We start from the raw sequence: 12,597 nt of genomic DNA, 5'->3' as shown, positions 1-12,597 counted from the left end.
TACGGTACAATAGATCCCTCTTTCAGTCAATCAAGGTGACACTTCCCAAGAGCTTCACGGCTGGGTTAGGGTAAACACCTCCTACCAGTAGTCAAGTGAAGACTTTTCTTGAGACCAAAGGGCTGAGTTGATGCCTGAGCATCAAGTGGAATATGACCACCAAGAGAAGGCTTGAAAAAAAAAGAAGTAGGAAATTATAGTAAAAAAAAAAAAAACCTGGTTACAAGGCTAAATGTAATCTAGCATTTTTGCATTGTGTTTTAGGGAGAACCAGGGAAGAAAGGCACCTCCGGGATGAAGGTAATCAGTGGGAAGTCCAACTCTTCTGGGGTTATGTAGGTGCCAAACACAACAGCCTCACTCATGACTGCAGAAGGAGAATGGTAGTACTTAGGGTGAAGATCCTTACAGCCTAGAATCTCTTCTCCAGTTAGTTAAGCATGAGTTAGTTAAACAGCATCTGCAAAATGAGTGCCTTTGATTTGTATTGAAACTAACTCCTACTTATTTTCTGTTGCCTTGCCTTTGAATTAGATGAGACTGTGAAGAATCCTTGTTATATTTCCTATGACTTTATTTTGTTTCAACTTTGGTTTTTCATCTTCTAAAGCTAAAGGGTAAAAAAGATAAGCCAAAAAGAATCAAAGTGTGTTTTCTCTGGGAGATAGTTCTTTATGCTCTGCAGCAGAAAACAGGTTGCAACAAGTCATAATGGTGTCTGGTGGAAATTACCCCCTTTCCTCCATAGATATGAGTAGTCTGATGTTACCATATATGTTCAGTTCCATTTACTCCAACTCCAGGGCTGGTCTAAAACATCAACCCTAGTTAAATATAATTCAGATCACCATAGGGCTGTCTTTGTACCAGCTTTCTAAGTATTAATACCCAAGAAGAGTCCTTAGCTGCTTTAGGGCTATTGGAATAGTAGCAGTACTTGGTTCTCTCCCTCTAAAATGTTTTCTCCAGGTGCAAGTGCAGTAGAATTTGTACCACCAGTGAAAGTTCAGGCTTCAATGAAGAAGGCTTTTTAAAGCTTCTACTCCCCTCTTTTAGGGAGAAGCTGGTGCCCCTGGAGAACCAGGAGAGAGAGGAATGAGGGTAATAATTGTTATTATCATAATTTTCTGCCTAGGTGAGCATCTCTCTCATTTGCTTCACTTTTTGAAACTGCTGGATGTGTTCTGTTTCTGATGGTTTCTCTGAATCTTCTCTTGTTAGGGTCCAGTTGGACTCCCAGGACGACCTGGAGAGCAGGGGATGAAAGGCGATCCAGGAGAGCCTGGGAAGGATGTAAGGCAAATCCTAAAGTGGCAGTTGCACTTATGTTCTGTCTGATCTCACTCTAACAGCTTAGGAAAACACCAGCTAACATCAGCTGCATTTCTCAAAGGAACAAAGGTCTTAAAGACATGATGTTTCCGCAGACTTTGAGAAAATGGGCAACTGAATGGGAGAAAGTCCCTAATGAGCCTACCTGCTGAGGAAGAGGCTATAATCACACTCCTTATTAAATATCAGAAAGTTCCTCTGCAGAAGTGAGGGTGAATTCCAGATTTTATTAGCTCAGCTGCACAAGGAAGGGTTTGATAGTCTATTGAACGCTGTGCCAGCAAGATGCTGAGACCCCCCTCCCCCCACCACAGCTTGTTCTCACCCTGCCTCTCTCTCCCCTTCCTAGGGAATTACTGGAGAGAAGGGAGACAAGGGCGAATCTGTAGGTTTGCACATTCTCATTTATAACTTTGCATGATAGAATGTTGGTTTGGTGGCCAAAACGCTGAATTGTGCCACTCACTATTTTTATGGGGGTGTTATATCTTCATAGGGTACGCCTGGGCTGCCTGGGACTCCTGGAACCATTGTGAGTATTGCCTTCTTCTGCTGACTTATGCATTTGATCAGGAAAGGGATATGCTGATGGTTGGACTAGATGATCTTATTGGTCTTTCCAATCTTAATGATTCTATGGTTCTATGTTGAAATTTATCATGAACCCTGGGTACCATGGGGAACACAATGCCAGAACTTATTGCTCTCAACAGTGTATGTTGTAGAGTAATTTCCTTCTTAGCCTTATCAAAAGAGACAAAGTGGTGCAGCTAGTTCCTCTGCATGTGTGGTCAAATGAACGTCACTCCATATTGTTTGCTATTGGGCATGCAAGAAGCTTGTGACACAGATGAAGCTAAAACCTGACTATGAACTTGCCCTTTGGAAATGTAGATGCAGATACCAACATCACAACCACCCTGAATCTCTGATCCATGAGCATAAACATGCAACGCTGGCTCCCTTTTGGTTTGAGTCCAAACACAACATGTTCACATTGCTGGTTAATTTGAGATAAAGTTGCTGGTTCTGTGCCTATGGGATATCTGGGATAAAAGGCACATGGAAGTGAGACATCTTCCTTCACCAAGTTTCTTCCATTTTTTGCAGATGTCTTCTCTGGAGAATACCATCACTCTGAAAGGTGAAAAGGTATTCTGCTTAAAAATATTTGTTTTGAAGCGGAGTATGTGATTATTTTGCATTTCTCAGATGTTGTGCAGCTTCATTACTTTTATAAGACAAAGTCTGCAAACACATCCTGAAACTATTAAGCTCCTTCAGCAAATTCTTGCTGTTCCCACCTTCAAATGCAAAGCTACTCCAAAATTAGTGTATCAAGATTCCAACGAAAGGTGAACATCAATTCTTCCAAGCCCTCGTGTTTTTGCAGGGCAAATGAGTTAACCTGGTAATTAGGGGAATACATTCAGATTCTGAAGTTCACTGTCAGCCTGACTGTTTGGCTTAAAGGGAATAAGATGATTTGGATGCCAGAATGACTCCAGTGTTTTTTCCAGCACAACAAGTAGATTGCTATTACAGAAGCTCCTTTGCTATAGCAGTAGCTCTGCTTCTGAGTGGGTACGAAGGAGATTTTATCTAGTGCTTGGGTGGGTCACAATGGAATGGATTCAGCACAGATGGAAGCATCAGTGAGGGGAGGTAATGGCATTATTAGCCAAGGTCATTATCAGGGGAAAAGAATAAACTGAAAAGGTCTCAGGCATGGGAACTCCTCTCAAGGACCTAAATAGTGTATTTCAAGTGAAGAACAGAGATACTCCTGATTTACCTTAATTCTGTGAGTCAGTGAGATAGTTGTAAGAAAAGGCTGGTTGGTCCATGTGGAAGAGGGCTTGGATGTTGTTAGTCTGAGGCCAGTACATGGGAAATACCATAATGCGTGATGATCACTGTGAATCTTAGAGGGGATGAAGAACTAACGTGTTCCTGCTGGCTTACAGGGAGATCGAGGGAAGGATGGTTTGAAAGGTGAAAGGGGTCCTCCAGGCCCAAAGGTATGTGCTCAGATGCATGGAAGCATCTTCGCATTGGTGCCATTGGGTTGGGTTGGCCAGAAGGGAAGAACACCTATCTCAGATCTCTCCTCACTCCCCAGAATGCTGGGTTTTTCAAAGCAGGAGTCATGAGCTGGGCTTGTAAACTTGTGGTCACAGTGATGCTGTAGTTCTACAACTCCATTTGGTAAATATACAACATTTAGGCAGGAAGATGTTGATCAGAATCTGGATGGGATACACTACTAGGGCCTTCCTGATGCCCTTCATTCCACCGGAATCTGTCAGTGCAGAAACCAGATTTCAGTGAAATGAAGCCCATCAGAGAGGCAGCTCAGCCCCTGGTCTCATCAGATGCTCCTTGCCCTACCAGAGGACACCCAAAGCTGATACAACTTATCTGACATTTCATCCATGTCAGCAGCCCAGGATCACTCACCTGAAGACCCACATCATGCTAGGCAAGGAGACACCGACAGCCCCACAGACAACCTTTCCTTGGGACTTGCATATGGGAGTCCATACTTAAACCCATCAGAGATATTTGACTCAGACCAAATGTGGTGGTGTGGAGGGCCGCCAGGACTGCAGCCACCTCTAAAACGGACCACCAACCCTGGGAGCAGCTTGATCATCCTCTGCTTTGCTGCCACTTCCACACGATTGCTGTTCTAGTGGCAGCATTGGTGGCACTGAAGGACCATCCAAATTTCACTGTTTACATATTGTGAATGGCTGAGGAATGGAGAAGGAGATCAGTTTTCAGGACTCTCTTCCTCCTTTCAATACAGAATTGCATAGCTCTGGTGGGAAACGTGGCTAATTTTGGAACAGACCACATTCCCCCAGTCAAGGGGAATGGTGCAAAGCTCCAATCCAAAAACTTTTTTGGCAGTGCTCAAATCAAGTTCTGGTCCAGCCCTGCTCTACAAAACACAACCATTGGCTGTGTCTGGTGGGAGAGGAAGGAGCCAATTTATCAGGGTGGGATTCAAACCTTTCTGTGAGCCAACAGAAGGGGATTTGTTTGGGGTCAGGATGGCGATCATGGAGCAGGATGGCAATAGAATAAGAGCCAGACTTCTGTGACTTCTGTTCATTCTTGATGCCAGTCATTAATCATAATTGAGGATTTGTTCTTGTTCGTTTGAAGGGAGAGGCTGGTCAACCAGGAAAAGGAGTGGAAATGAAGGTAAGGAAAATAAAAACTATAGAACATATTAAAGTTGGAGACACCTCCCTCTCTGTCTGTGTTTGAGATGTCAGAGGAGACCTTATGAATGCCCCAGGCTTAGCCATCACCACCTGCAGGACTAGCTCCCCAGGCTGTTCAGTCCTTTGAGAAATTCCATTTGCTTTGCACCCAGTGTTTCCCAGAGCATTGGAGTCAGGCTCCTGCTCAGAGGGGGACATTTCTGCTGCTCTCTGAGTCAGAACTTTGGTTGTGTTCTCACGATTTTTTCTTCTTTCAGGATCTTGAGAGACTTTTTGAAGAAAACGGTATCAAGGTAGGTAATGCTTTGACCTTCCTTCTGATAAGATGACTGTAATTGAACTTTTCCATCTATCCCCTATGGTTTTCTGGAGATGACGTGTGTGCCTTCTAGTTCATCACTGGCACTCACAAGAAGTGAGGGTAATTAGATTTCATTTTACAGCTTACCATGTGTACGTAAGTTCTTCTTGGACAGCTTTGCTCCTGCTCCATTATGGGGTGAATGTGGACTTTGAGGCCCATGTGAAATTGAGACCTTAGCAAATACCCATTTAGAGTTTGGTGCTACCACTTGGCTTAGCTTGTATGAACTGTACTTCAGCTCTGGGTCTGCACAGCCAGGAAGAGGAGAACCACAGGGCCCTGTTGTACATGTTGGCCATGTTGTATATCTTGTTCAGCACAAAGGCCAGTTTGGATTTCTCCTTTGCTGATAACCCAAATCATAGTGACTGCTTAGCGTGTAATGCAGCCATGGTGTCATTCCAGTCTCATGGCAGTCACCAAGCTCAGTAACTGTGATGAGCCCTAGCTTTTAGTGTCCCACTAACTACACTCTTATAGATAAGCTCCTTATTGTAAACCCTGGAGAAGCAAACGAGGGAGATGAAGATCTGACTTATATAGTCAAGTGTAGGGTGATTTATTTAGAGGGGGGAGAGCCACTGCATAACCTCCATCAATCAGTTCCTAGATGCTGAATCCATGAATACTTACATTTAAATCAACTGATGGGCCACATGCTCTGTTATCCCCTTGGAAACACATCAGTCATCATTCCAAGGTAGCTATAGCACTGTTGTTTCTTGGTGATGGAAGAGTGACTGTAAAAAACTACTGTCTCTGTTGGTTGCAGCTGGCATTGCTGAAGGACCTCTGCAATGCAATCATGCAGGAGGGGCTGGATGGACTGATGCAGCACTTAGGCAGCTCCAAGACCTCCAGGAGAAAGCAGGCACTTCCACACGTACCCAGACATGGCGTGAGTATTTGTCATCTTCAGGGGATGGACAGACCTAGAAGGAAATGAGTCAATGAAAGCTTCAGGGTCACCTCAGTCATCCAGCAGTTTATAGTGACTTGCAGGCATGTTAATCTTAAAGAGGCTAATGGCTCACGCTAGGATTTTGGATCTGCCAGTTAAGCTCATGGGATTGCAAAACACACGATTTTCAGTGGAAATGAAAACCGCTGGGGTTTGTTGGATTGGGGTTATGCAAGGAGAGCAAAGCAGCAGAAAACATGAGAAATGACCACAATGTTGGCTTCAAAAGTGAAGGACACAGAACAACCTGGGTAGGAAGGCTTGGGGTCCCACTGAGATGCATCCCAGAGTCCTGAGGGAATTGGCTGATGTAGTCACTAAGCCACTCTTGATGATATTTGAAAAGTCATGGTGGTCAGGTGAAGGCCCTGGTGACTGGAAAAAAGGCCACTGTGAACTCATTTTTAAGGGTAGGGGTAGAGGGTAGAAAGGACGACTGAGGGAACCACCAACCTGGCAGCATCATCCCTGTACCAGGGAATATCATGGAGCAGATCCTTCTGGAAGCTATGCTAAGGCACATAGAAGACAGGGAGGTGATACAGGACAACCAGCGTGGCTTCACCCTGCCTGACCAACCTAGTGGCCTTCTACAATCGCATAAACTGCAGCAGTGGACAAGGAAAGAGCCACTGATGTCATCTGTCTGGACTTCAATAAAGCATTTGACACAGTTCCCCATAACATCCTCCTCTCCAGATTTGAAAGAAAGAGAGTGGCGGTCAATGGCTCAAAGTCCAGATGAAATCAATGACAGGTGCTGTCCCTCAGTGGTCTGTGTTGGGGCTGATGCTATGATTCTATTATTCTGTGAAATGGGATTGCTTATTACTCACTCCATCTTGGTACAGGAAGGCCAGCAGGTGGGACAGAGACTGCTGGAGTGCCAGAGTCATGGGCAGAAATAAGCCATCAGAATCTATATTTTTGCATTTGTGGCTCCTAGGAGCTCGAGTTTGTCATGGCCATATAGAGCCATGTTTTTTTGATGTTACAGGGTTCACTAATGGTTGATACTTCTTATGATGTCCTGACCAGCACTGAGGTGACAGAAGAAGCACAGAGTCTGGAAGTGGACCCTCCGTTTAGGGTGCTGGTGTCTGAAGGACTTCCTAAGGTGAAAACAAGCAGCAGAGTCGATGAAGTACAGTCACATAGATCTGTGCTCTTGTCCATCCAGTTTGCTGCAGCAATAACATTAAGAGCTCATACATCTGATGCACACCAGAGCTTCCAGACCATGCTCCAGTGATGCCTTCTGCTGACCTCTCATCCTCCCTTCCTCTCCACCCAAATACAGCTCCTCCTTGTCCCTGCCATGACTCCACAGCTCTCATTTGCTCGAGTAACCATGCTAATTGCTAGAGATAATCTAATTGCCTACAGTCTTGGCATTTGCAAGTAACAGATAATTTGTTGTTATGGAAATTAGGAATTTACTAGTGATGTTATGGCTTATCTCCATCCTGGACCCAAGTTCCTGTGTGTTACAGTACACGTCCAGGAATAAATATAGAAAGCTGTATCCAGGCTACCTCTCATAGCTGCAGGAGGAGTCCTGCATAGTCTTAATTTGCCCATACTAGACAGTCTTGATAAGGGATAGTCCAGGAAACAGCACTGGCGGGTCTACTGAGGCTTTTCCAGTCTTCTCTTATGACAGTCAAGAAATGACTCACCATAATCCCTTGTTAGTCATTGGTAGGAAACGTTGCCTGTACCTGGAGCACTATAGATGTGGGAGTGTTTGGAGCCAGCTCATGATGAATTTATCTTCCTCAGTGGTTGGTTCAGTGATGACCTACTGCTCAGTCATTTTAGGGTAAGGCAGGCTCATCCTTGCTCTGCTCCACGCTCTTACTGTAATCTTGCTTTTCCAGATCGTAGCAGCCAGGATGACAGCATTTTAGGGCCTTGAGGGGTTATGAAGTGCTCACCAGTAGGTTTGTTTGCACCAGAGGCCTCAAGAAACCAAAAATGGTCATATGCCAGCAAGCCTGGAGCCGGATTTGGGGAACAGAGACACCAAAGCTATGACAGTAAAGGTGTTTTGCTCATCTTAGTGGTCAGGGTTTTTCATAAATGTTTTCACTATCTCTGCCACTATGAATGGGGGCTTGGGGTATACTTAGATGGCTTGGGCTGTTGGTCCAGGACAGGGTGGGAAGGAGCTGATCACTTCTTTTTAAGGACCTTGTTTGGGGTTTAAGATGAGAAGTGGCAAAACATTCACCTATGAGCCCCTGGGCAGCCCCCTTACTCATCAGGGATCCTAGCTGGATGCCACAGCCCATCATCATTGGCATTTCTCAAGTAAAGTGCAAGAGAGACCTTGGCAACTTGGTTCTCCAGGTTTGTCCTGGGCATCTAATGGATGGCAGTGTGGGTAAAGCAGCATGTTGCAGATGAGGTCTTGACTTAGAAAAGCAGTAACTTCCTTTGGTCTCCACAGGGTCCATCTGCTGATGGTTCTGAATCTGAGCGCCAACTCCTGGGGAACACTTCTGAGTCACTGGAGAAAACATCTGAGGAGAGAATGAGGGAGGGACACTCAAAAGGGACAAATATCTCTCTCAGCAGTGTATGTATATGCCTGTTCAGTGACTTTTAATTATATTCCTACTTGTGCTGATTTAATAGCTGCAAAGGGATTACACTTTGAAGAGCTTGATTAGAGAAACTCTTTGTAATATAGTGGATTCTGTCTCTATTTTACTGCAGTGAAAAGTTAATTTAGTGAAAGGATAAGGATTTCTGCATGAATCAGTTTCAGTGCCTGAAACTTTGCTTTCCATGTTCCACTCGGGTAATCATTAAGACTATGGTGTCATTCATCCATCACCTTCTGCAGAGCTTCTCTGTGCCCTCACCACATCCAGAAGATGGTCTGCAAGGAAACCTGCCTGTAGAGCTTCTCGAAACCTTGGAGGAAAGAGTGGAAGGACAACCACAGGAGGACATCAGCCTTGTAGGTATTCCCCAACAGCACTAGGTGCTAGACCAGTGTGGAGATTAGTGGTAGACCAGAGGAGGAGACTGAGATGTTCATCTTACACCCAGTGTTCTGAGCCCTGGAACAGCCCCCAGTCACATCCTCAGAGAAGATCACTGCTTGGACATGGGGCCTGGGCAGGATGCTGTTGGCCAGCCATGTCCTCTGTATATGGTCAGGGAATCCCCTAGAGCCCTTGTTAAATTTTCTTGAAGGTTAATGACCCATTTTGTTGAGAAAAATAGGACAATTTCAACAAGAGGACATTGGAATTTAACAAACTTTGTGGGTCAACTGAGACAAAGTAGCTGCCCCAGATGAAACATATTTTAGGGTGATGCAGCTCTTCTTTCAAGATCTGTGAGACGTTTGTCTATTAAAAGAATTGAAGAGATGAGTTACTGAGGGACAGTAACAAAGAGAAAGGCTTCTTCCACAGTCAGGAGGTACAGCTGCTTTAAAAGTGGATGTGCATGAACCCTCTAAGTCATGCTATAGCATCTGCAGCAAAGTTATAGAGTACATTGAGGCTGATAGCAGTTATCACAGTTGAGCTGATGAGAAATACACTGGGGTTTTGCTGAAATGTGCTTGTCTGAGTCCTAACTTCCAAATTCACTCTTTATTTCTGCTCTCCTGGATATGTATTTTCTTCCAAGAGCCCATACCATGCTCAACTTCTATCTACCAAACCCACCATCTATTTGCTTTTACATCATTGTAATCATGAGAGCAGTGGGTCATGCTGGTAGACCCTAACCCAATACCATGTACTAGGTGACACCAACCCCAGCGATGGAGAGAGGGCAAAGGCACCCATCCAGTGCTATTTTAACACATCTCAGGTTGCATATTGGGAAAAATTTCTTCTCCAAAAGAGTGGTCAGGAATTGGAACAGGCTGCCCAGAGAATTGGTGGAGTCACCATCCCTGTAGGTGTTCAAACAACATGGAGATGGGGTATAGAGGGACATGGTTTAGTTGGCGTGGTGGGGATGGGTTGGTGGTTGAACTGGATGATCTTAGTGGTCTTTTCCACCCATAATGATTCTGTGATTCTATGATTTCAATATAATGTCTTCCCATATGAGCTGTTGACCGCAATTCTCTGAGTGCGACCATCCAGCCAATTCCTTATGCAGAGTGGTTCACCCATCAAATCCATTTTTCTCCAATTTAATGAACTGGATGTCATGTGGGAAAGTATCAAATACTTGGAGGCAGGATGCCCACAACCTGAACAGAAAAAAATCCCTTGAGTGTTTGCTTACAGCTGCAAGCACTGTTTCCGTTATGAACCGCATCAGCAAGGATATTTCTAGGAATAGCGGTGTGGGAGGTAGCTTAAAGTGGAGGGGATCTTGCTCTGATTTGAATAGTCTGCTGGAAAGTTGCCCCTGCTCCCATTGCAAATTACCTCTGCACAGACTCACAATGGTTGCAGCAGCCAGGAGAGGGCTCTCAGCACAAGCACACAAACAGGAGCACTCACCATGTGTTTGTGTGCAAGCTGCAGACTGAGCAATGAGCATCCTTCAGCTGCAGCCACAGTGCACGCAGTCAGGAGCATGAAGAGCATGTTTCCAGCAGACAGAGAACCATAACATCACAGAATCATTAAGATTGGAAAGATGTCTAAGATCAACAAGGTCAACCATCAACCCATCGCCATCGTGTCCACTAAACCGTGTCACTCAGTGCCACATCTACCCTTTCCTTGTACACCTCCAGGGACAATGAATTTTCATTTCTAATGGGTGTAGGACCCTGGCTGAGGTAGGAGCTTTGTAGTGCCCCATTCTCTGAAGCAGACAGAGCTCAAACCCTATAGACCTGCAACCACAGTTTATGAATTAGGCCATCCCGGATCTGAAACTGTGAACTTGAGCTGTGCTGGATGCTCCTCATGAGCAACTTCATCACAGTTTCATGCATTTGGACTTGATAAATCAGAGCATCTTCCTACTTAATGAAAAGTGAGTGAGCCGTACTGGTCTGTTTTCAGGGAACTAAATGCATCTGTGTGCCCAAACGCCATGGCCATGGCACTGGGAAGGAAGGGAAGTTTGGGGCCACAGGTAGTGCTGTCTTCAGTAATTAGGGGTGTCAGTAATTTAATTAATCCCTACATCTCTGCAGCCCTGAGGAGAAAGATTTGGGAGTTTCAGCTGATGAAAGATCAACATGAGCCGGCAACGTGTGCTTGCAGCCCAGATGGCCAACTGTATCCTGGGCTGCATCAAGAGAAGCATGACCAGCAGGTCAAGGGAGGTGGTTCTGCCCCTCTGCTCTGCTCTCGTGAGAGCACATCTGGAGTATTGTGTCCAGTGCTGGAGCCCCCAACACCAGAAAGACATAGAGATGTTAGAGTGGGTTCAGAGGAGGGCCACATAGACGATCAGAAGGCTGGAGCATCTCTTCTATGAGGACAGTCTGAGAGAGCTGGGGCCCTTCAGCCTGGACAAGAGAAGGTTCCTGGGGGACCTTATAGCAGCATTCCAGTACCTGAAGGGGGCCTACAGGAAAGCTGGGGAGGGACTTTTTATGGGGGCAGGTAGCAACAGGACAAGGGGAAATAGCTTTAAACTGGAAGAGGGTAGATTTAGACTAGATATCAGGAAGAAGTCTTTACTGTGAGGGTGGTGAGACACTGGAACAGGTTGCCCAGTGATGTTATGAATGCGCCCTCCCTGGAAGCATTCAAGGCCAGGCTGGATGGGGCTGTGAGCAACTTGGTCAGGTGGGAGGTGTCCCTGCCTATAGCAGGGGGGTTGGAACTAGGTGATCTGAAAGGTCCCGTCCAACCCAAACCATTCTAGGATACTATGATCCCAAGGACCAAAACCATAATTCTGCATCCCGTTTGAGATTCCACTTTTTTTTTTTTTATTATTTTTAGAACCCCACAGGTGGTGAGGAGCAGAGCCACCAAAGTCATTTATCACCAGGGGCGCATTTATCACTAGAGACCTAAGTCGAGATGGATTTTATTCAAAAGTTAGCACTTCGGGTTTATCACTTGCCCCATTCATCCCCTCTATCCTCAGGAAGAGAAAAAAGCGTGGTCCAAAGGCAGGGAGCCAGGAGCAGTCCCTCTCTCCCCACAGCACAGATCCCTGCAATGCAAAGAGAGCAAAATAGAGCCACTTGTTTTCCCGTCAGCAGCAGCTGCAATCACGAATTTTACCTGTTGAAAGGTTCATGGGGCCCCGGAGAGAAACAGTCTGTAATAGCCCAAGAAGCTTCATCTCAGAGATGCAATTTCTGGCTGGCAGGAGTTAATGGGGGAAGCAAATTAACTGATATAGAGGCAGGATGAGCCCTGGTACACATGCCCATGCAAGAAGAGGTGGGTGGTGACTCTTTCTGTGGATGAACCAATTCTTTGGTATTATGGGACCGGACAGGTCAACCCCTTCCATCTCCCAGCCTCAACTCACTCGTTTTCAGACTTAATTCAGATAAATGCCGCTTGTTTTCTCCATGCGGATATACCTATGGTCTCTCTTTTTTTTTTTTTTTTTTTTTACCTGATATCTTCATGCTCTTTGCTGTTTCTCTCTTTCTTTGCAGAACTATTTCTTCCTCCTCACTTTATTTCCATTTTTCTCTTTCCAGACCTCATTACTTCAGCTCTTTTCCTTCTCCTTTTCTTTCCTTTTCTTTTCTTTTCTTTTCTTTTCTTTTCTTTTCTTTTCTTTTCTTTTCTTTT

The 12,597-nt window shown here is 45.2% G+C and overlaps 2 protein-coding genes across 2 annotated transcripts in view; both read left to right on the top strand.

Moving 5' to 3' along the window:
- LOC110392296 (collagen alpha-1(VII) chain-like) overlaps window positions 1–7,145 on the top strand; it is a 35,684-nt gene extending 28,539 nt beyond the window's left edge. The window contains exons 37-46 of the mRNA XM_021384436.1: window positions 265–300; window positions 1,057–1,101; window positions 1,222–1,293; window positions 1,829–1,864; window positions 2,443–2,484; window positions 3,300–3,353; window positions 4,507–4,545; window positions 4,826–4,861; window positions 5,705–5,830; window positions 6,891–7,145. Of these exons, the coding sequence (XP_021240111.1) occupies window positions 265–300; window positions 1,057–1,101; window positions 1,222–1,293; window positions 1,829–1,864; window positions 2,443–2,484; window positions 3,300–3,353; window positions 4,507–4,545; window positions 4,826–4,861; window positions 5,705–5,830; window positions 6,891–7,145 (741 nt within the window). The remainder of the gene's footprint in view (window positions 1–264; window positions 301–1,056; window positions 1,102–1,221; window positions 1,294–1,828; window positions 1,865–2,442; window positions 2,485–3,299; window positions 3,354–4,506; window positions 4,546–4,825; window positions 4,862–5,704; window positions 5,831–6,890) is intronic.
- LOC110392294 (collagen alpha-1(III) chain-like) overlaps window positions 8,345–12,597 on the top strand; it is a 10,546-nt gene continuing 6,293 nt past the window's right edge. Inside the window, exons 1-2 of the mRNA XM_021384435.1 lie at window positions 8,345–8,474; window positions 8,745–8,861. Of these exons, the coding sequence (XP_021240110.1) occupies window positions 8,430–8,474; window positions 8,745–8,861 (162 nt within the window). The 5' untranslated portion in view covers window positions 8,345–8,429. The remainder of the gene's footprint in view (window positions 8,475–8,744; window positions 8,862–12,597) is intronic.

The sequence above is a fragment of the Numida meleagris genome, chromosome 1 (genome assembly GCF_002078875.1).
Source record: "Numida meleagris isolate 19003 breed g44 Domestic line chromosome 1, NumMel1.0, whole genome shotgun sequence".
Taxonomy (NCBI): domain Eukaryota; kingdom Metazoa; phylum Chordata; class Aves; order Galliformes; family Numididae; genus Numida; species Numida meleagris.
The sequence above is the reverse complement of the archived record's forward strand: the minus strand, read 5'-3'. Positions and strand labels throughout refer to the sequence as shown.